Source organism: Semicossyphus pulcher, unplaced genomic scaffold, assembly GCF_022749685.1.
Source record: "Semicossyphus pulcher isolate SPU_LCO1_2020_fin unplaced genomic scaffold, fSemPul1.0.p SCAF_28, whole genome shotgun sequence".
Classification (NCBI taxonomy): Eukaryota; Metazoa; Chordata; class Actinopteri; order Labriformes; family Labridae; genus Semicossyphus; species Semicossyphus pulcher.
Genome location: NW_027211702.1, coordinates 583,966 through 597,424, shown reverse-complemented (window position 1 = coordinate 597,424; position 13,459 = coordinate 583,966). Strand labels below are relative to the sequence as shown.

Here is a 13,459-nt window from a genome sequence, read left to right as displayed (position 1 = left end):
CTTCGTTGCAATAGTCGTTTGTGCCCAAGGACTTCAGGCAAAGGACAAGACAGGATCAAGTGATCCATATGTCACTGTTCAAGTGGGCAAGACTAAAAAAAGAACAAAGACGATTTTTGGCAACCTCAATCCTGTCTGGGAGGAAAAGTACCACTTGTAAGTCACAAAAATGTCTTTTTGTATATTTTGTATATATAAATTTGTATATCACAATTTTGTGTGCAAGGTTCTTTCTAATAGTATGAGTGCCTGTATATAATAGCAGGGCATATACTGGTCATGAGCTTAGTAGGAAAAGTCTTGAGTGAATCTGAAGTTTGAGCACTTTTCTAGAAAGTTTACTTATTGCAGTTTTTCTTCATTAACACTATTGACTCAAATTGTCTTTCAAAATGCCTCTAGTATTATACTATACTAAACTTTTTTCTTTTATTTCCTGTTTTGCGCTAGTGAGTGCCACAATTCCTCCGACCGAATCAAAGTGCGTGTATGGGATGAGGATGATGACATTAAGTCGAGGGTAAAGCAGCGTCTGAAGAGGGAATCTGATGATTTCCTGGGGCAGAGTATAATCGAAGTTCGAACACTGAGCGGAGAGATGGATGTCTGGTACAACCTGGGTCAGTATGCTTGTGTTGTTTACGGACTAAGATTTGTTCTGTATGCATACCTGAACAGGAACAGAACATAGTCATTTCTATTGTTGTAATTTTAGATTCTAAGCACTTAAAGGATTATAACTCCCATGATACAAAGATTACAAAGTCACAAAATCACATTCAGAATGTGCAGAACTGCCACATGACCTTCTGCAGGCAATTAGATTTACAGTCTCAACCTCTTTAATTCAATCAATCCAATCAAGAAAAACTTAAAATATAAAGATGTTTTATTCCTGGGCCCTTCAATTATGAGAGACTGTGCATTTTTCTTTATGTATAATGTCTGTTTTGCTCAGTTATACCTCAGGCATTATCTACAACAATCTGGGTTTTAATGTGCATTGCTTACTCTAAAGGAAGCAGATTGATCTGCCTTGATGAGGCGTAAAGTCTTAACACATGAATGTGTTTGGTTTTGGTGCTAAGAGTGATGCTTTCAGTAAAAGCAGTCAGTGGTTTGTTTGAACCTAATTTCTCACGTCTCATTTGCCTGTGGCTACATTTTTAACACACAGGCAATGAGTAGTCCATAGTGGCCTGTCTGAGAGTAGTTGCTTTCCCCCGGATATCTTATTCTACAAAGTCTCTTTGTTCTTGCTGGCTGTTGTGTTCATTCCCAGGAAAAACAACCCTGTTTCATGATAATCCTCTGTACTATTCCGCTGAGTATAGAGATATTTTTAATCAGGGGGAGGCATGAGTTGATTTATCAGGCCCCTATTGTTATTTTCTATAAGCCCTGATAAAGGTAGCTTGGAGAATAAAAACGCTGTTTATTTTTGCATTCCTTCATGTGGACAAACAGCATTGTATCTCCGAATTGCTATCTCTTGTCTTTGTCTGCTTCCCTTTAAAATCTGTCTCCTGTGTTTTCCAACAGCTTTTATCCAGTCATCAAATCACTGTTGGCCCATAAACACTCCCCAGAGGTTAACTGATAGATTTACTCACCCAGAGCATTATCTAATCTTGCTTTGACCTCTATTTCTACTTGATTAAAGTGCAGAAATTGAATTTACCATTGCAATAATAAATCTTTCACTGGAACAGCATGACACTGAATATGAATGTGCCTAATCTAATGAATCTGTGGTTGTTTCTTGTAAGACATGACAGGCTCAATTCAATATCCCTCTGATAATCACATTAGCAAAGTACTCCTTTAGTTGGGAGTGGTTAGGAATAAGAACCTGAAGCATGATCAGTCATGTAATATGCCTCATCCTTTTCAAACAATGTTTTCTCTTGTCTATCTCTATCATCTTGTGGTCCTACCCTACTTACTTTCCTCCTTGCGCCCCCTTATGTGTGATAATCAAGTTGCAGCACTCAAGTCGGAAATCGACCGTTCTGCCGACATGTACAAATAACCACTAATGATAAGCCTGTCAGGGCAAATAGCAGGGGTGCGCCGCCAAGCACTCCACCCCCATAGAAGCTCAAGTGTCTTCAGTGATCAGGCACAGATCTAAACAGCCCACTGCCATTGTCTTCCTCACTACCAGCTGAAGAACTTCTATTAGTGTCGCCAGCTCTGCACTGCCTTCAAACTGTACAAACAGAAGCCCTTACAATAGAAATGCCACATTAATAGCCTGTAATTAGTATTGTGTTAGCAGACCTGGTTTTGTAAACCTCTATGTCACAGATTGGGATTGAAATTATGAATTAAGAATATGTGTATTTGTGTTTTATTACAGAAAAGAGGACAGACAAGTCAGCTGTGTCAGGCGCCATTCGCCTCCAAATCAACGTGGAGATCAAAGGAGAAGAGAAAGTGGCTCCATATCATGTGCAGTACACCTGTTTGCATGAGGTACATGATTCCACAGAAGCTTTACAGGATATAAATCAGATCATACAGATCAGATATCATACAGATATTATATGGCTCTAAAATGAAAATGATTGCCTGCTAATTCTATGCAACTTTTTTATAGGTGCCACTTGAGCACCTAAGGGTATTTATTTTTGACTGTAATGTTTTTTGTTATACAAACACTTGTTTTATGTTGGCCAATGGTTTTGATTGGACTGTCTGGGATTAAAAGTGAAATCAAGGACTCATTTTATGTGGCATTCAATCAAAATAAATGCTAGAATCTTTTGTTAGGATCGACCCTAGATGTGACTGGTACCTCTCTAATTAGCATTTTCTAAGAGTTTCATAATATTCCTTGTGCTTATAAACAGTCATTAGAAAACCCTTGAGCATAACCGTCCACATGCCTATCATTCATGCCCATCATTGATTCAGCTCTATCAAAGCCATTCAAATTACCTTAACACAATGTTTTTCTGCCCCTCAAAGAACCTGTTTCACCACTGGACTGATGTGCTTGGCCAAGGTGTGGTAAAAATCCCAGAAGCCCGTGGAGATGATGCATGGAAAGTCTACTTCGATGATGTCGCTCAGGAAATAGTGGACGAGTTTGCCATGCGCTATGGGATTGAGTCTATCTATCAAGCCATGACGTGAGTCTGGACAAAAACTCTCTCTTTAACTCTCTCTCTACATGTCCACGAGTTTGTCACCTCTTCCTCCCCTCATTGTTCACCGCCCTCTTACTCTGCCGTATGCTCTAGTATCAAAGTGCCTCGCGGTTCCATGTTGGCCCCCAAATGAAAGAAAATCAATTATAAATGGGCTGAGGATGGATTTGTCCCTGTGAAATGTCATGCTCCGTACAGATGCCTGTTAGCTGAGCCCATCATTCACAGAAAGCACCCTTCAATTGGCCATCCTTCAGCTTACACGAAGCAGCTAGCTGATGGGCAGATGAAATGACCGGTTATAATAGGGATCATTAGTTGAAAACAAGACCCCTTAGAGGACACATGCTTACAAATAAAGGCACAACTATTCACAGTTTAGTCCTACATTGCCATCTCTGTGGCAAAGCAATGTCTTCATAAGTGTGAATAGGTACAAATGGAAGGAAGATGAAGCCGTCTGCCCTGGTCTTTATCCAGCTTTGCTTCTGCTTTTTTTCAGGCACTTTGCCTGTCTGTCATCCAAGTACATGTGTCCCGGAGTTCCTGCAGTGATGAGCACCCTGCTGGCCAATATCAATGCCTTCTACGCCCATACAACCGCCTCTACCAATGTGTCCGCCTCAGACCGCTTTGCTGCCTCCAATTTTGGGGTTTGTATTTCTATTCACAAACACACACAGACAAAAATATGTATTTCTGGCCCTATCTATCTTTCTCTTCTGTATATACATTAAACTCGTGCAGACTTTCCCCTTAAAATATATTGCATTATATTTCTCTTTTTATGTTTTCATTCAAAAGTAAAAATCTCTTCCCAATTGTTTTTTCTTTTACCAACATACAGAAAGAACGCTTTGTTAAGCTTCTAGATCAGCTACACAACTCCTTACGGATTGACCTCTCAACCTACAGGGTAAGGGATTTTGATTGCACAAAATGAAAATTACTACCATAAATGACTGGCATGCTTGTCAAAAATGATAGGTTACCTTGACATTGTTATAGTAATGTTTAATTAATTTGCACTCATTATGTATCTGTAGTAGTTGAATTTACCTCTGTGATCACGTCTTCCCAATTTAACTATACATCTACAGTTGGCTCCCTTTGTCACAGTCACAACTCTTGATTTTCCAAGCTGACGGTCACTTCCCTTTTTAGACTGTTTGCCTTCATCTGAGTGTTGAATTTGTTTCTTTTTCTTTGAATTTTCACTTATTTTTGAAGTTGTATCTGTAGTCATTGGTTGTTTCTTTGTCTGTTCAGTCATAGTAGATTACCGTTTACTCGCAACATTTACAGAAGCTGGAAATGCAGCCGCTTAGCTTCGCCTACCCTCTCTGGCAGACCAACCACTGCTGGGTGATGGAAAACAAGTCACTAACTGGGCACCACTTGTGATTTTTTTCCACGAATGTCGCCACAGACACCCAGTCCATAATCATACTATATACTGCATATGCAAAGGCTTTCATCAATGGGCCATAGGCTCAATCACCATTGTGTTACGTTATTCGGCGATAGACTTAACAAACATTTATTTAAAATCTTCGAGATTATATCTTTAAGTAAAAAATTAATTGACGACTGCTGCTTTTATGGCGTCTAACACAAAGTGAAGTGCAAGAAAAAAATTTTTGAAACTAACTTGTGTCATATCAGAGTCATTATTGTATAGAATTTAGTAAATGAAGTTTGTTTTTCCTCTACAGAACCATTTTCCTGCCAGCAGCAAGGATCGCCTGCAGGATTTAAAATCCACAGTGGACCTTCTAACCAGCATCACCTTCTTCAGGATGAAGGTAGCAGCAAATGGTTGTTCATGAAGTGCCAACCTAATAAAACGGGAGCAAATAATTTAATGTTTTAACTTCTTCATTGCAGTTAACCCTGCTGTCAACCCTGCTGTACAATATAAGTTGATGAAATGTAAAATGTGTGCAGTCATTCACTGCTAGTGTTTCTATCTCCGTCTGGCCTTCAGGTTCAGGAGTTACAGTCACCGCCCCGAGCCAGCCAGGTGGTGAGGGACTGTGTCAAGGCCTGCCTCAACTCTACATATGACTACATCTTCAATAACTGCCACGAGCTGTATAGCAGGCAGTACCAACCTATTGATACAGTGAGTCACATTATCCAACTCTGCCATTAAGACTGCTGTATTGCTAGGTTATTAGTATATATTTCCCCTTTTCGTCACTTTTTACAGATTAATTGCATATTGGGGACAATGATACTATGTGCATGAACTTCTGTATAAACTGCCCTGAGCCTCTTTGAAAGTCTTGAGACTGTCTACATGTTTACTAAACCAGACATAAATCCATTTTACTGATTGGTTTTCATCAAGTCTATTTTTAGAGACTGACTGTGTTGCTTTCTAATCTAGAGCAAGGAGGAGCTCCCATTGGAGGAGCAGGGTCCAAGCATCAAGAACTTGGACTTCTGGCCCAAACTCATCATGCTTATCGTCTCCATCATTGAAGAGGACAGGAACTCTTATACACCTGTGCTCAACCAGTAAGAAAGCATTCAATTCCTTCACCTCTTCTCTTTTCAAATGGCTGGAAACATGCAGAAAAGTAGAATTAATCTTACCATGTTCAGAACACTTGATGTGGATGCCTAAATCATGATACACACTTGTATGATGTTTGATACCAGGATTTGGTAAGATTCATGTCTCAAGTTTTAAAATTTCACCTTTCTCTCAGATTTCCACAAGAACTGAGCGTAGGGAAGGTGTCAGCGGAGGTCATGTGGACACTGTTTGCTCAAGACATGAAGTACGCTATGGAGGGTAAGTCACACTCGAGGTCAAATAGCCAATGTCCCACTTATGGGCGCTGTGTTGTATCAAAGATAAACTAGTAATCATGATTTTTTTTTGTATTATTATTTGGCTGTCAGTAACATCAGTTTTCAATCTTTGGCTCCCATTCTTGACTCACTACATAATACTATATGATAGGCCTTACATATGCTGTATGTTTCTGCAGTATCCTGTAGAGCCGATGCAATATTATTCTGAAACTTGAAATGGCAAGAGAAGAGAAATTCTGGGGTAGAAATGATTCATGGGTATGGAAGAAGTGAAACAGTGCAGGGTTTGAAAGCTGCTTATGTCTCCCAGGAGCCTCTCTGTGATATTCTCTCTGCTGTAGTGTACTGTACAGTAGAGCACCATCTGTCCCCAGAGGCAGTCAGCCTTTATTCTAGCCCCTGTCCCCAAGATGAATCCCCTACTGAGACTTTCACTGTGAAATATCTGTTTCACACAGTACAGTACAGAATTGGCTACCCCTTCATTTTCAGTCTGCTTTCATATAAAAAGTGATGGGGAATATGCACGGAGATGAAATAAGTCCAAAGAGATTTTTACCCAGAAGCATCACCAAAGAGTGCCTACTTTTTAATATTTAGGACTAGTCGTAGTTTTAGTAGGTCATTCAAGAGCGACTCAAGTGCCTGGTTATATCTGAGCCATTTATTGTTATTGCTTGTGCAAAATTATTACTGTTAATTTCTACAAGCACGTTAGTTTGTATGGCTTAAATACATGTGCTTGTTGCAGTCATTGCAATGAAAACTTTTACAGTATAAGAAATGTGTAGATATAAATGTGGTGGTGGCATTTAGAATATTCTGTTAGTAGAGTAACGTGCGTGTCAAGTTACTGCTAGTCTGTGGAAAATACATCGATTCAGATTAGTGCGGTTGTTGTTCTGTCTTTGTTTGTGTAAAATACCATCAAGGCCATTTTTCTGTTTTCATTTGTTGTATTTAATAACAAATAGGTATTTTATAAATGTTCCTTGATTTCATATAAGGATTTAAATATGGAATAACTTTAGCAAAGATTACACTTTGAACATTTTGAGATTACTTGGTTTTATAGTGAAAAGATATCTGAAAACAATACTGACATCACACGGACTGTTGGTGGCTTCATTTGTTCTTCCTGTCTTTGCTGACCATGAAGTGATCCTTTCTTGAAGAATTTCCATCTTGTTTTTATTTATTTATTCACACAGAAAGTTAGACACAAAGGTACAGTCATATAAGACATAATGTAGACATGTAAAAAGGGACATCCTGTTAAGCTATCTTAATAACAAAATAATGGTCCTAACACAAAGCAGATTTGTACTAAAAACACTGCTTTTAGAAGATAACATGATTTATCAAACATACACTGCTGAAGCCTCACATTATCAAAAGATAAACTCTGTTATTCATTCTTCTAGCAGCAAGTAAAAATGGGGCTTTACATGCACAAGTAGATGTCTGGGTATTGTTCTAAACCTAATCTTTAATCTTGGATTTAGGATTCTGTTACTTTTGCATTGACAAATGTTTAAAGGTACCCTCTAGCAATAAAGTATTGCACATCCATGGGCAGCTTGTGAAAAAAAAAAATGTAGACAAAAAGAAAACAGCAGTGTCAGATATACTGACTTGCAACCCACATAAAGATTCAAGACACAGATTCCCTTGATCCCATCCATCCAACAATGCAACTCTATGGCCTGAGTCTCTTCCCTTCTCTTGCACAAACTCATCCCAAAGCTCACAGGCTCTTGATGTCTTTGTGTCTTCAGAGCACGAGAAGCATAGATTGTGTAAGAGCACTGACTACATGAACATGCACTTCAAGATCAAGTGGCTCTACAATGAGTATGTCAAGGAGCTGCCAAACTTCAAGGATGCTGTTCCAGACTACCCATCGTAAGTGCTTTCGACTCACAGAGAAACATTACATTTGTTTTTTGAAAAACTCAGAAATATACAGGTTTTTGTCATTTAAGTTACTTTGAAAATATTCAAATTTTGGTTGTTATTGTTTTCCTACATAGATGGTTTCTACAGTTTGTGCTACAGTGGTTGGAGGAAAATGAGGATGTATCTATGGAGTTCATGCATGGAGCCCTTGAGAGAGACAAGAAAGATGGAGTAAGAACAATATGATGGACTTTTGACATGTTGTTACCCCACCAAGGAGTTTATTTTTTGAATAAAAATTATTCAACTGAACTTACTCAATCCATGCTTACCGGAACTTGCATATTATCAGCTCATGCCCTTTAGAGTGTAGTTTTTTTTACTAACACTAACCTTGTTTGTGTTTTTCTTCACGCCCTCCTACCCCATCCCAGTTCCAGCAGACATCTGAGCATGCCCTGTTCTCCTGCTCTGTGGTGGACATCTTCACCCAACTCAACCAGAGCTTAGAGATCATCAGAAAACTGGAATGTCCTGATCCTAACGTCTTGGCTCAGTACAACCGCCGCTTCTCCAAGGTAAACCCACTTCACAGGATAGTTAAGCCTAAAACCTGCTCGCAACTGAATGTGATTGTAAAAGGATTTGAATTAAAAACAACATGGAGCTTGTGTTTGTAACAAATAATTTCTGGAGCAACATAAACATGTAGATTTTAGTCAAATTTTTCTATCATTGGTGATGAACTGTCAACGATCATGTTGGCCGATTGTGTCTATTGTCTTTTCTTTTTAACACTTGTACCATTACAGAAAATACAGCTACAAAATTGTCTTAAGGGATTATGTGATATTTTCTCATTAAAAAGAAATGTGAAATTAATTATCAAATATTAATTAATTATAATTATAATTAATTATCCTCCCTTGCTGGGGGATGGAGGGACAGTTTGGAATTAGCTTTCCTGCATGCCAGAGAAAACAAAAAGGGACATTTGTTAATGAGACAGATGATCTTATAATCTTGCCCCAAATAGTTTTATAATGAGCTCTGTAATATTGCATCATGTTTAATGAAAAATAACTTATTTAATTTAAGTAGTTTTAAATTGTTTGAAATAAAATAGTTGTCCATTCCCAGTTTTTTTTAATGTATTTTTTCTTTTTCATCTTTACAGACTATTGCCAAAGTTCTTCTGCAGTACAGTGCCATTCTGACCAAGAGTTTCCCTACTTACATTGAAAAGGAGAAGATTGTAAGTTTTAAAGGATCATCTTAAGAGCCTTATTGTGTTTTTGTGTTCTATAATGGGCCACTTTAACAACACTCCAGTGGTTTGCTTAACTACATATCCTGCTGTACATCGTACAATATGTAATTTGAATCTAATACCACATTTTGAATAATTCTTACGTTTCCAAAGTTGAATAATTACATAACTAATGTGGTTGCAAAGCATAGTAGTTTATGATTCTACATGTGTGTAATCTCTCCGTCCATTTTGTCTCTTTTTTCTTTTTTCCTGCCTTTCATTTCAGCCATGTGTCCTGATGAATAATGTGCAGCAGTTAAGAATCCAGCTGGAGAAAATGTTTGAGTCAATGGGTGCCAAACAGGTAAATCTAAAGATGAAGGTGTGGATGACAAATATGATATCAAACTGAATGGATGACAATATCCAGTATTATACTCTTAATGCCTACACAGTTATAACATGCAATGGCTGGTGAAGTAAACATGTGTTTCGTTAGCATAAAAAAGCAGATGTTTAAAGATAGGTTACAAGTACAACAGTACCGTTTGTGTCTCTCGTGTATCAGATTGCAACAGAAGAAGCGTGGGTATGTACGGTAGTGGTAGTTCAATCCATGTGAGGAGGATGACTGGTAGTGCTGGATAAGGACATAGCAAGATCATAGTGGAAGTTGTTTATGCTGTGAATGTTATTTCATGTTACATTAAGGTTGTTTAAAAGGCATGACATCAGACACTGTCCCAGTGACTGATGTCATGCTGTCAATGTAAGGATTACCATAGATCAATACCAAATGATTGGACCGTGTGCTTCCTAATAGGCTAGAGACTGTAGAGACTGAGATTTAATTGAATCATGTCCTCTGTAATAGTGTTCTTAGTGTAGCTACATTAAAGACAGTCAATAGCTTCTCTGCCAGCTGTGACCTCCCTATGCTTTGAATCCCTAGCATGCCTTTGTCATATTTATTCTCGCTGTAGTGGATTAGTTTTGTGTTTAGTTGACTGTCGAACTGTAGCGGTTTGACAAGAATGTTTCAGTTAGTGTGTTCACTTTACAATTAAAGCAATATGAAGTGGTGGAAGAGGAAGAGGAAATGGAGGAGGAGGCAGGAGAGGAAGAGGTGGGTTTCTGAGTAGGCCTAGATGGGGTAGATAATTGTCCATATAAAACTGCATCATTCAGTTTAATATGTACTGTTGACCACTTCTTTCCCCTCTTTCTCTGGCTTGCACAGCAGGTTGTTACTGAGGATAACGAAGAAAGGGCTCTGGTGGGTAGATGGTAGCACATTAGATTCATTAGTAGTAGCTTGAATTGATGTTTAGCTATTACTTGTAGAGTCTTACAAAGCAAACCCCTCTTTAGCATTAAGATAAGCTTAACTGTTTAAGTCTAGATGTTGTTTTGTCATAATTATTATTATTATTTTTATTATGTCATTAGTAGTTCAGGTATTTGGTCAAAAACTAAGTATTTGCCCAAATTTCACGGCAATCTCACAATGATCTCTGAATGTCATTTGAATTGCTTACGGACCATGGAGAAAAAATAATTTGCATTTGATGTTGGAGATGTTGAGATTTTTCACTGGATTTGTAGCCCAGCTGCTTGCATGGTTAAAACACAAAGATACTTGAACATTGGTAGGAACGGGTGCTGGATTGCTGAGTCGCTTGCATACCTTGACAAAGGTTTTGTAGTTATCTCAGTAGATAATTTATCTGTCTAAATACAATCTAAAATACTTACAGCAAGGTAGCCTTATTGGACCTCACTTCTTTAATCTATACCTACACAGGTGAATGACAGAAGTTTGGGGAAAAGCATTGAAATATAGGAAATGACACAGTGAAGTAGGATTATAAATTGGATTTTCTTTCCCTTTTTGTATTTTTGAACCTAGTGGATTTATTTGTGAGGCCAATGGTTTGGAGAAGTCACATTATACTGTCAAGGATTATGTTAGGCATCAATGTCATGAAGGATTTTTCATGTAAGAAGTTACTGGCTCATGAAGATGAATCATGGAAGGAAAATCATCTGACGAGAAAGTGATTTCAGATAGTGATCAGGATCAGATAATGGCATTGTGCATCTGTGATATAAATCTTATATATTGGTGCAACAATTTAAGTTCTTCTATGACTGAAAGCAATTAAGGTGTATCTTAAAATTATTTACAGGATTTTAAAATGCAGCCCTGCGACCCTGAACAGGATAAGCGGTACAGATAATTAATGGATGGATGAGTTCTTCACAAAACTTGAATCATTTAATTTTATGCTTCTAGTAGGCCCACATAGCCCTGGCACTGTTCTCCAGGCCCATATATATATTTTAGCTTAGCCAACAATGTAATACTTGTTAGGTATACGTTGGCACTTAATCACTTCAAATCACAAGAAAAACACAAAAGCTGAGAAGGCAGCTCATTTACTAAGATATGCAAAACTAAATTGTTGTTTTTCCCCTCCTTTTTTAGATTTAGCTACTCCCTCATTCTGTAATGTGAAATAAGAAACTGAACTGGCACAATGTCAGTGTCCCTCAAAATTAATGTTTTTCTTACACACCAAGAAGCTAGCTTACTGGTTAGCTCACCAGTAAGCTTCGATTTGATAGGCCTTTTGTTTCAGCCTTTTAGTTGTGTGTCTCTCTTTGGCAGAGAGAACAGACTTATAGCCTAAATATTTTTCTATGGCAGAATCATTTTAAAAGATTTTTTGGGAGAGAATGTTTTGTGAGGGTGAATCATGTTTTTCCTCTCTTTTCTAGCACAACAATAGAATGCTAGCATGGCAGGCAAGTTTAATGTACATGCATGCATGTTTTATTTGACATGACTGCATATACAACAAATAAAATTGTGCATCACTTCATTCTTTTCGGATAAAGAGGTGCTGAAATTATTTTTGAACAACATTTTTTGTTGAACATGGTTGTTTTATTTGCAGCCTAAACTTTACTCATTTTGTGATGTCTTTTCACTGCCCCTGCTAGTTTGAGGAGAGTGAGGAGGAGGAGGAGGAAGTAGGGGAAGAAGGGGTGAAAATTGAGGTTGAGGTTTGTTGCAGTCTGAAATGTTTTTTTTATCATTCTCAGAGTCCAAACCATTCTTGTGCTCCCTGTTCTTCCTACTCCATTTAACATCACAGTGATACTACTGTAACAAGACCTGTTGTTATCATGGTGGAGTATATTGTGTGCCCTTTTGATCATCATCTGTGGTGATTTCCACCTTGAGTTTTCAAACTTCCAGTGGCATTTCCCCTTGCCTTTCCTCAAAACGTATTACCCATTTCCCCTGAAACAAAGCTGATTTGTGAATTTTTTGTAACTTTTCTTTCATTTGTGTTTTCCTTGTAATTTTTTTTTGTGTGTGCATTAGACCGATGAGGAAAAGGTGGGTTCCAATATTCTAAATACAGCATATGCTTTCCAATGAGTAAACCAGTATTTATAGTGTTCTTTAAGTTTCTATTTCAAGTAGCTGACAGAAGAAGCTGTTTCCTGGTTGTTTGATAATGGAGATCCTTTAGTTTTGGTAAAGCAATGCTGAATTTTTTGATGGTTTTCATTTTTATTTCTCTTTTTTTTAAAATACATTCTCAACACGCAAAGACGAATGCATTGGTAGAAAAGGTAGGTTAAACCAAGGTTAATCCGCTGCAACAGCACTTCGTGTAATGGCCACCGATCCTCTCTAGTTTCCCACATATTCTAAATGAAAATAGAATTCCAAATTGGAAATTATTTACAGTAATAAGTTAAACTGGCTTGTCCTTTGTTAACCCCACCTCTCTGTGCTGTCACAGACTGAAAATACGTTGGAAGACAAGAAGGTGAGTTTAGATGTTCAGGCAAAAAAACAAAAAGATATCCAACCCATTACAAACAAACACAATCCATTTCTAGCTGACTTTTCTACCCCAAAGCCTTCCCTTTGTGTTGCATAGCAGAAATGTCTAGGTCTCTCTTCACTAATGGTGCAGTGAGACCCTGACAGGCCATGAATCAAAAGGCCATTGAGATCATTGACTTAATGAGCCACATCACAGCATCATCCATATGGCCTAGTTCCCCCGCTGGCAGTGCTTATTTAGATGATGCCACAGTATACCTGGGTTACGTGTGCTGGAGGTAAATCATGGCTCCATCACTCTCCTACTTGTTCCCTCACCCTGTGTGTGTGAGTCTCTACTTGTAAGACAAGTCTCCTGCAGTATTAAACAGTTTTTTTCCCCACTGTGCTCCCTTTGAAAGTTGGAGACAGCTAATAAAAAGGTGGGGTTTGCTCAGCTGTAATGTGCAGAATTATATC

The 13,459-nt window shown here is 38.1% G+C and overlaps 1 protein-coding gene across 1 annotated transcript in view; it reads left to right on the top strand.

The window, feature by feature from the left end:
- Positions 1–13,459, top strand: part of LOC138605025 (protein unc-13 homolog B-like) — a 51,094-nt gene that overhangs the window by 31,679 nt on the left and 5,956 nt on the right. The window contains exons 15-29 of the mRNA XM_069677094.1: positions 15–156; positions 451–620; positions 2,363–2,478; positions 2,974–3,137; positions 3,658–3,808; positions 4,003–4,071; positions 4,871–4,960; positions 5,143–5,280; positions 5,548–5,678; positions 5,873–5,958; positions 7,760–7,886; positions 8,015–8,111; positions 8,315–8,458; positions 9,058–9,135; positions 9,419–9,496. Coding sequence (XP_069533195.1) covers positions 15–156; positions 451–620; positions 2,363–2,478; positions 2,974–3,137; positions 3,658–3,808; positions 4,003–4,071; positions 4,871–4,960; positions 5,143–5,280; positions 5,548–5,678; positions 5,873–5,958; positions 7,760–7,886; positions 8,015–8,111; positions 8,315–8,458; positions 9,058–9,135; positions 9,419–9,496 — 1,781 coding nt within the window. The remainder of the gene's footprint in view (positions 1–14; positions 157–450; positions 621–2,362; positions 2,479–2,973; positions 3,138–3,657; positions 3,809–4,002; positions 4,072–4,870; positions 4,961–5,142; positions 5,281–5,547; positions 5,679–5,872; positions 5,959–7,759; positions 7,887–8,014; positions 8,112–8,314; positions 8,459–9,057; positions 9,136–9,418; positions 9,497–13,459) is intronic.